Source organism: Tamandua tetradactyla, chromosome 1 (genome assembly GCF_023851605.1).
Source record: "Tamandua tetradactyla isolate mTamTet1 chromosome 1, mTamTet1.pri, whole genome shotgun sequence".
Lineage (NCBI taxonomy): Eukaryota > Metazoa > Chordata > Mammalia > Pilosa > Myrmecophagidae > Tamandua > Tamandua tetradactyla.
This window is the reverse complement of record NC_135327.1, coordinates 117,345,081-117,355,165: the sequence shown is the minus strand read 5'-3', so window position 1 is coordinate 117,355,165 and position 10,085 is coordinate 117,345,081. Positions and strand designations below refer to the sequence as shown.

Here is a 10,085-nt window from a genome sequence, read left to right as displayed (position 1 = left end):
CTCCTTTTAAGTTTCTTTTAAATTTTTGTAACCCAACCCTTTTTAAAAAATGTTTCTTTTTTGTTGTGAAATGTAACATATATACAGAATAAAAGAAAGAAAAAACAATACTTTTCAAAGTATCCTTCATCAAGTAGTTATAGAACAGATTTCAGTTTGTTACAGGTTACCATTCCACTATTTCAGATTTTTTCCTTCTAGCTGCTCCAAAACACTGGAGGCTAGAAGAAATATCAATATAGTGATTCAGCAGTCATATTCATTTGTTAAATTCTATTTTCTCTGTTATAACTCCTCCTTCTCGTTTAGTCCTTCTCCCAATCTCTAGGGATCTTGAGGCAATATCTGTTCTTTTTCATATTGAGAAAGAGTGTCAACACTTAATGATAGGGGATATAATTAGTTGACAATCTGGGAGAGGCTGGTCCCTTTGGGTATCAGGATCTATCTGGCATAGGCACCCTCTTGTAACCTAATCCTTTTCATAAATGTGTACTATATATTATGAATTAATAAGATCAGTGTTTAAACCATATCTTCGTTAAGCTTTGAACATTGTCACTAGTCCCTGAAATTCTCCTTCTTTGCCGTTCATATTCTTTTAGTCAACACATATTGACTGCTTACTAGGTGTCAGGCACTGTTTTGATTTACCTCCAGACTCAATGATTAAGCCTTTCTCATCCCATTCATTCTACTCCCACTCCATAGAAGCATACGCCTGCCCCCACCCCCCGCCCCTGCCCGCAAAAAAAGTTTACGCCCACCAAAGTTCTGTCACTGGCTCTATGGTTGTTTCACTGTGTATGTGAACCCTTGATTCCGGAACACAATCCGTTACTTGAATTCTTGTGGCCAAATGTGCTTCAGCATTCAGAATTTGGGGATTTTAGAAAAGTCACAGTGCATTATGTAATATCCTTCACTGAGAGGGGCAATCCATGTCATCAAAAATATTAATATTTCTGCAGTGAAACATCTGCATATTTACAAAGATAAATGAAAAGTATACATAGCCTTACACAGATTCTAATTAGGTTTTGTTGCCAAGAGTTTTGTCCAAAATTTAGTAAAAAGCTTTTGGTTTTCAACCTATTTTAGATTTCAAAATTGCAGATAAGCAATGGTAGACGTCTTAAATCCTACTTTTAAATATTTCTTTTAGCAGATTGTCTCTCAAATTCGTTTGGTCCTACATTTCCAAATACCGTTTGGACAGGTTCACCAAAGAGCCTATCAGCTTCTTAAATTTGTGTTGCCTTAAAACTACCAACTGACCTCATCTTAGGTTCTTTTTCTGTCTAGCTCCTAGCATCACCACTGAGTCAGAATGAATCTATTTAGAATTCCTCCTGAATACCTCCCCTCCTTTTCTATTGCCACAGCACCCATTATGGTTCAGGGCTTCAGCACCTCTCCTAGCTTTGTAGCTACTCAAACAAGGTTAGATGGACTAATTGATTTGTGTACTATGCTAGGCACTGGGAATACCAATGAGACAAGTTTCGTCTGACAGGTTCCTTCCCTAACAAGGATCTCAGCTTAGAAAGACTATATTAGAGTACCAATAAAATAAATTAGGAAACATTTGTACAATGGAATATTTTGCAATCATTACAAAGGATGAGATAACTCTGTCAATTGCCAAGACTTGTTAAAGGAGAAATGCATATTGCATAACTGTGTAAGGTCCAATAAATAATCTATGTAGAGAAAATTGTGGAAAGCAATACACCCAACTACAGCAGTGTCTCTGGGGGAGACATTGGGAACTTTGTTTCCTGATTTTTGCAGTGTATGAATACTTGAAGAGAAACATGTATTTTAAATCCTTCCTTAACACACACACACACACACATGTTCATTAGCAAGTTAAGCTTCATGAAAGTTATGAGATAGGAATATGAGAACATATAAGGGCAGATTAACTTTGCCTATCTAAGTTAGGGAAAGCTTAGAAAATATTTTCCTTTGGGCACAGAAATACCTATTCCAATCAGAGCAAACAACTTCAATGGCACCCAGTTCTTAAAGGGCGTGTGTTCTGGGAATGGCAGGTTGGGTGGCTGGAATTTGAGACTGAGGTGAGGTTGTCAGACAGTGAAGGGTCTGAAACAGTAGTTAGAACTGTGGACCCGATCTTTTCAGTGGAGAACCTCTGGTGGCTGTTGATTTTTAAAATATATATATTTCTTTTGGAGCATTTTAGGTTTAGAGTTCTTATACACCCCTCTCCCAACTATAGTCTCCTTTAAATATTGTAATCTTACATTATCTTGGTATATTCGTCAGTTAAGAAATCAACAAAAAGTATACCACTATTAACTAAACTCCCAACTTTATTCAGATTTCACTTTATTGTTATTCTGTAACAGAAGCTAATGCTGGATCTCAAATCATGTTTATTTTTCACGTCTCCTTAGTCTCCTCTTTATGTGAGTTTGTTTCTTTGTTTTTCATGACCTTGACAGTTTTGAGGGGGTTACTGAGCAGGTAGCTGAGTTTGTTTCTTTGTTTTTCATGACCTTGACAGTTTTGAGGGGGTTACTGATCAGGTAGCTTTTAGATGCCCATTAATTTGGCTTTTAGAGTTCGGAAATACTACCAGATGAAGTGCCCTTCTCTTCACATCATGTCAGAAGGCACATATCCATATAACATCATGGAAATTAATCGTGATCATTTTGTTAAAGCAGTGTTTACACGTTTCTCCACTGAAGTTTTTCCCTATTCATACTTTCCAAGTTTTTAAGCTTTATAGCATGATTAGAATTGATATTTAATGCAATTCTATTGACTAGATGATGGGAAGAGGCTGGAAACAGAAAGGCTGTTACAATAGTTTAAATGAGACAATGGCCTGAACTTACAGTGGCAATGAGTTAGGCCTGGAGGAATAAAAGACTTTCTGGGCAACTGAGTTGATTATGGTAGCTGTAAAATAAATGGGGTAAATCAAAACCACAGTTGACATACTGATCTCACACTCACTAGGACGGCTTTAATCAACAAATCAAATAATAAGTGTTGGTGACCATGTGGAGAAATTAGAATCCTCATACACCATTGGTGGGAATGTAAAATGATGCAACAACTTTGGAAAACAGTTTGGTGGTTTCTCAAAAAGTTAAACATAAGAGTTACCACCAGATAATGGCCACACAAAAGTTGTACACAAATGTCATTAGCATTATTCATAAGTCAAAAGGTGGAAACTACCCAAATATTTACCTAGTAATGGATAAATATATGGTATATTCCATAAAAAGGAATGAAGTACTGATACATTAGACATAGATGACCCTTGAAAACATTATGTTAAGTAAAAGAAGCCAGTCACAAAAGACCACATATTATATGATTCCATTTATAGATAATGTCCAGAATAGGCAAATCTAGAGAGACATAAAGTAGATTAGGGGTTGCCAGGGTATGGAGGGAGAATGGGACAATTTGGACGTTATGGATAAATGGTACAGGATTCCTATTTGGAGTAATAAAAATGTTCTAAAATTGATTGTGATGATTATTGCACAGCTCTGTGAATATAGTAAAACCCACTTTAAATGGGTGACTTGTATGATATGGGATTTATATTTCAGTAAAGCTATTACCAAAAATAAGAAACAGGAACATATGGCAGAGAAGCTAACTGGTCTTTCAAACGGAAATGCTGGTGGGACATCCGGGTGCATATGTTGCACTGTTTAGAAGGGAGGTTGAGAGTACAGATATAGCATCATAAATCATTAGCATAAAAGATTCATTTGACAGAAAACATTTAGTCTAATTTATTAAACTTGGATTGCTCAAGGGACAGTTTCAAGGAGGGTAACTTCAACTTTCAATAGCACTTAGCTGTCAGGGGTTAACACAGAATTAATGACTGGGCCTCCTGTCACCCAACATTAACACTGTGTACCGAGACTGGCTGATGTCCCTTTTATATGTATTTTTAGAGCTCTCCCATATATTTTAAACTGCAATTGTCTACCCTTCCTATAATAAAATGCTTTTACAATAAGTGGCTATAGCAATGTCCCTTAAATAGTATGCAGAGTATTTTAGGGTGAGAGAAGTTGAAATTTAAGATTCTATCAATTTAAAATAAATATTGTTTGGTATAATTTACAGTCTAAATGGACTTGGACTTAGTTTATTTCCTCACTAAAGAGAATGGATCAAGCCATGAAACCTAAATGATAACACAGGGCACCACAGTTCTGCCATCTTGCTCTATCCTACCCCTGCTGCATCTCTCTCCAGCCACTCGCAACACTACTTGGAGGTAAACAAGAATTCCTTGATATAGGGAACAAGTTGAACAGTTGAACAGGAACAGTTGAAAGGAAGACAAAAAATTTAAGTCATTTCATCACCTGTTTTAATGATCATGTATCCCTTGTTTGATACTTGGTAAAAGCTCAGTTTTAAAATCCCAAACATGTATGACTGTTTGCTCTTTCTAATCAGTCAAAATCATTTTACATAGAATGTCAAAGAAATAACAACATAGTACAGCATGTGAGGTAGAGAGTAAATCCTTAACAGAGCTGGCCTAGGGTTTCATACTGGTAGGTCTAAGTTTTGACCTTATAGTTTTGACATTCCAAATTCGTTCTTGAGTAAATGACTAAAAGAATAAGAATGAAAACAACCAACAGTTCATTCTGTTTTAATTTTATTAATAAAACTGAAAACTAAACCCAGACAACTGCTTTCCTCTTGACCTAATCTGACTGTATACTAAAGAAGAAAATCTTTATAAAAGCTCTCTTACTCCTTAGGTGAGAAATGTCAATATACTAGCTTCGTCAAAGATTGAATTGGAATATCTATGGTTAGATAAATGGAGTATAAAAAAAAGAGCAAATTAAATACTAGAAATCACAAGCATTTCTCCAAACATCAGAGGCCTCCTTCAATAGTCTTTAAGGTAGATCATTCACAATCATAAAAATTAATCATACTGCACAACCCCCAAAGGAAAAAACTGAGGGAACTCATGGATAATTTTCACAGCTTCATTGTAGAGTCCAAGATCTGAAAGAAACATTTTAGTAAGCATTTAATTTACAGTGGAAAGCTTTAACATCAATTATTATCTAAAAGATTTCTGTCTCTCTTTTCTCTCTTTTAGAGGTCAACTTATTTTCATGATACAATTTCTACAACTGAGATGTAGATCATATTTATTTAACAGTCCCTCCAAAAAAAAAAAGGACATGGGGGACGGGAGACCATTCATTTTGACATCTGTTACCAAGGCATTGTCCCTGCCTAGTCATGCTTTAGGTATTATGCATGGTTCAGCACCTTCAAACCACGTATTAAAAAAAAAAAAAAGAAAAAAAAAATTAATTAGTATTGTTTTTGTTTGACATATTCTTTAAATTTCTCTTTCCATAAATATTAATTAATTTTCACTGAGTTTCCTATTTATATACAAGCACTATTTAGAAGGAGGCCAAAATGTCCTTCCATTTTCCTTAAGGATCAGAAAATGCTACAGAAATTGAAAATGAGGTAAGACTGAAACCAAAACTGACACATATCAAGTTAAGAATAAAACTGTTTTCTGGCTAATATATAAGACCACTAAATACTGGAATGCTTTATTTACCAAAAGGACAGTTATCTTCTTTAAACTGGATGTAAGATGCACACATGATAGTGGCCTTGTTCGTCACTCTTCCAACTACTTCCACGATTCCAGAGATTTCTTCATCAAGCTAACACAGAGAACATAATGTTAACTTGGTGTGACATGTTTCAGTAGATAATTACTGTTGAAAATGGTTATACAATTTACTTATCCTTCATTTCAGCTAACAAAAGCATTTTTAAATTTACTAATGCAAAAATTGAATTCAAACTTGCTCAACAAGTACTGACTAGCAGCAAGTCACATGTTCCCTTATCTTTAAGCAGTGGCTTCAAGTAAGAGACAAAATCATTTAGAAATAAAGACTGTAAGAATGGGCAGCATTTCTATAAGCAGTAATCTGTTTAAAATGACCTGTTGAGCAGAACCATTCAATTACCTATGATTTTCAGTGCAGTGTGTTCTGAATACACTAACCAAACAGAACATGTGTCTTCAGAAAAGACCAAGACAAAAATGTTTTGAAAACAAGTAACTGACAACTAAAAGCATAAGGACACATAAATAGAAAATAGACTTTTTAATTTAAGGTATATTAGAGAGGCTAGAGGGAAATGCCTGAAACTGTAGAGGTGTGTTCCAGTAGCCATGTTTCTTGAAGATGAATGTATAATGATACAGCTTTCACAATGTGACTATGTAAGTGTTAAAACCTTGTGTCTGATACTCCTTTTATCTACAATATTGACGAATGAGTTAAAAGAAGTATGGATTAAAAATAAATAAATAATAGGGGGAACAAATGTTAATGAAACTCTGAGGAAGAAAACAATTAAAAATGAAGATTTTCTTAAGCGGTTTTATGATCTTTATAAAGAGTGAAAATTGTTATCCAGCATTTAAGGGATATATTCAACAATCAGAATCATTGGATAGAATGCAAAGGTAAATAAATATAATGTGAGAAGAGAACAAGAATTTTAGAGCCAGGGAAGTTTTACAAACTTGTTCTTTATATATCTACTCCAGGAATTGGAAACATCAGCAAAAAACCAACTCAAGATGAAGAATTAACTATAATGTACAAAGAGTTAATATTTGGCTCAGATGTGGCCTATCTCTCAGCCAATACAGCAAGCAAACTCAGTGCCCTCCTCCTCTACCTGGGACACAAATCCCAGTGGTGTAAACCTCCCTGGTAATGTGGGACAGAAATTCTAGAATGAGCTCGGATTCAGCACCAAGAAAACCTTGTTGACGAAACGGGGGAAGAGAGAAATGAGATAAAGTAAGTGTCAGTGGCTGAGAGATTTCAAACACAGTCGAGAGGTTATCCTGGAGGTTATTCTTACGCATTTTATAGATATCCCCTTTTTAATTTAAGGTGTATTAGAGAGGCTAGAGGGAACTGCCTGAAACTGCAGAGCTGTATTCCAGTTGCCATGTTTCTTGAAGATGAATGTATACTGATATAGCTTTCACAATGTGGCTATGTAAGTGTGAAAACCTTGTGTCTGATACTCCTTTTATCTACAATATTGACACATGAGTAAAAAAATATGGATCAAAAATAAATAAAAAATAGGGGGAACAAAGGTTAAAATATACTGAGTAGACAGAAATACTAGTGGTCAATGAGAGGGAGGGATAAGGGGTATGGTATATAAGAGCTTTTTCTTTTTTATCTCTTTTTCTGGAATGATGCAAATGTTCTAAAAAATGATCCTGGTGATGAATATACTACTATGTGATGATGTTGTGAGCCACTGATTGTACACCTTGCATGAATGTTCACGTTTCTATGTTGTTTTGGTTTGATAATAAAAAATAAGTTAAAAAAATATTTAAACATACAGGTTCCATCAACTCAATGGTTCCATTTTTTCCTTCTCCATCTGAAAGAATAAACATTTTTCCAGTGGGATGAATCTAAGAAAAAAATACATAATTAAAAATAACACACACAAAAACAAAACCTCTAAAATCTTATTAAAATAAACAAATGAAAACAATTCGATAAAAGATGAGCAGATTGACCTAAACTTACTTAGCTGATTAACATAAAGCAAATTTTTTTAAATTTTGGCAAATGTCTTATAATTCCTTCAAGTGCTTACAGTTATAAAGACATGGAATGCCCAAACAAAGATTATTGGTATTCCTTAGAGCTTCATACATCTAGGAAAGGAACTCTTCAACTTGTCTAAATCTGTAATTAAACAATTTACTTACATACAGGTCTGGATAGAGGGAAGAAATTAATGGTCTCTAATAAAATACAGTTTGTTACATCAGGAACCAGGAACTCTAAAAAATCATGTAGTATAAGAAGGACCACTCATGAAAAAAAAACATCCCCTTGCCCTATCTGTCACTCCTAGGAAAAATTCTGTTATAAAAACAAATTATATATATATTACATATATATATAAATAAATCTATGGTACTGTTTTCCTAATTCTAAGTGTGTTTATGTAACTATTTCTTAATTCAGTATTTTGATATAAAACCTCCAACTTTAAAAAAAAAAACCTTTTTAGTTGTAGCAACATATATATACGACTCAAAATTTCCCATTTTATACACTTTTCAAATGTACAATTCTGTGGTATTAATAATATTCACAACATTGTGCTACCATCATCAAGATCCATCACCCAACTTTTTCATCATCTTGAATAAAACTCTGAACCCATTAAGCAAAACTACTTCCATCAACTGCTCCACCATAACTTGTCCTCTATTATATCTCTGAGAAATGTGCTTAGTCTAAGTGCAGACAAGTGAGATCATACCACATTTGTCCTTTAGTATCTGGTTTATTTCATTTAACATGATGCCATCTAGGTTTATCTGTGTTTTCCTGTGTATCAGAACTTCATTTCTTTTTACATTTGAATAATGTTACTTTGTATGCATATACCACATTTATCCATTCATCTGTTGATGGACATGTGGGCTGCTTCTATCTTTTGACTATTGTGAACAATGCAGCTACAAACACTAATGTACAAATATTTGTTCCAGGCCATGATTTCAATCAAAGCAACTGTTTTTTTTTAACAGTTTATTTCATTTAAATCAGTCTTGTGTTTCCACCTGTCACAGAATGACCAGTTAAATTTGAATATCAGATAAACAATAAATACTCTTAGCTGTCCAATATTTTTGCTAAGTCTGGAAACACTATGCTATGATCTGCTATAAATCAGATCTGCTGGTGCACATAATTAGGCAGTACATATCCCAAGTGGGGTATGTTTTTAAAAACTAGGCATAATGAAGAGAGAATTGATTGCCAGAAGATCTGGATTCCATGCTTGGGAAGGAGCTGCAAAGAGTGCTGTGAGATCTGGTTTAAATGCCAATTATGCCACTTTCTGCAGCCCTGAGCATTTCACTGAAAATACCACCACTCCTCCCAATCTGTGAAGTCGGAATAACACTTATTCCACGAAGTTCATGTGTGAATGAAATGAGCTACTAAATAAGCCTTTACATAATAGTTTTCTTTCCTTCAGTTTCTGGGTTCACTAACCCTGAGACTTCGGTTTTGTTTCTGCAGAATGGTGGTAGTGGTGGTGGTGGTGGTGGTGGTGGGGCGAACTGAATCATCTGGATCTTTTTCAGCCTTTAGGATTTTTATGGACTACAGGATAACAGGACGTAAGATAACAGGCTGCTATGGGATCTACAAGGGACATTCAAGAAAGGTCTTAAGGAGAGGCGACTTCAATGAGAAAACGAAATTTAGGAAGAGGGAACATTTCAGAAAAGAAAATTCCAGAAGAATTCTAGAAAAGCAAGCAAGCACATTAAACTACTTGCGGTCACGGTCAAATCTGGCTAAAATGAAAAACCAGAATGTAGATTTGGGAGGTATGTCTATAATTTAAGTAAATACAAACAACGGGAGTAGACCGACCTGGAGTTTATAACGGAGGGCACTGGGAAAACATCGTGTTTCCGCACCATTAAAGAGACATCAAAACGAGGCTGCAATGGCTAAAAAGTCGGGGGAAAGTTCCCATCTAAAAAATAAAGCAACTGGGTGCGCGGTGATGCTATGGGGCCTTCTGTCCTTCCCTCCGTTAGCCACCTCGAGATTTGCCACCCTCACGGTTACAGTCCCCCCATCTGGCTACCGACCCGGGAGCCCAGGGTGGCGAGCCCACGCACCTTTTCCAGCCTGCCTACGAAGCATACAGGCCGGTCGATGAACTGAACTAGCATGCTCGCGTTGATGCGCCGCTTCGGGAACTCCATAACGTCCGCCATGACGGCGGCGCAAGATTTACAGCTGGCGGGAGACTGGCACACGCCTGAAACAGCGCGCCCCGCGGGCGTCTCTGGGTGCACCAATCAGCGAAGACCAGCCCTCCCGCTCTGCCAATCAAACGCGAGGAAACAGCGATCGCAAGTGGGCGGCCCGGGAAAGAAGTGGGGAAGGAGGGAGAGATTGAGGTACGCGTCCGGAAGT

The 10,085-nt window shown here is 36.1% G+C and overlaps 1 protein-coding gene across 1 annotated transcript; it reads right to left on the bottom strand.

The window, feature by feature from the left end:
- Positions 1-4,664: 4,664 nt before the first annotated feature.
- On the bottom strand, positions 4,665-10,077 carry RPA3 (replication protein A3). Its single transcript, XM_077123041.1, has 4 exons — positions 9,785-10,077; positions 7,460-7,534; positions 5,624-5,732; positions 4,665-5,043 (listed from the first exon to the last, which is right to left on the bottom strand). The coding sequence occupies exons 1-4, from the start codon at positions 9,881-9,883 to the stop codon at positions 4,961-4,963; spliced, it is 366 nt and encodes a 121-aa protein (XP_076979156.1). The 5' UTR covers positions 9,884-10,077; the 3' UTR covers positions 4,665-4,960.
- Between the last annotated feature and the right edge of the window lie 8 nt (positions 10,078-10,085).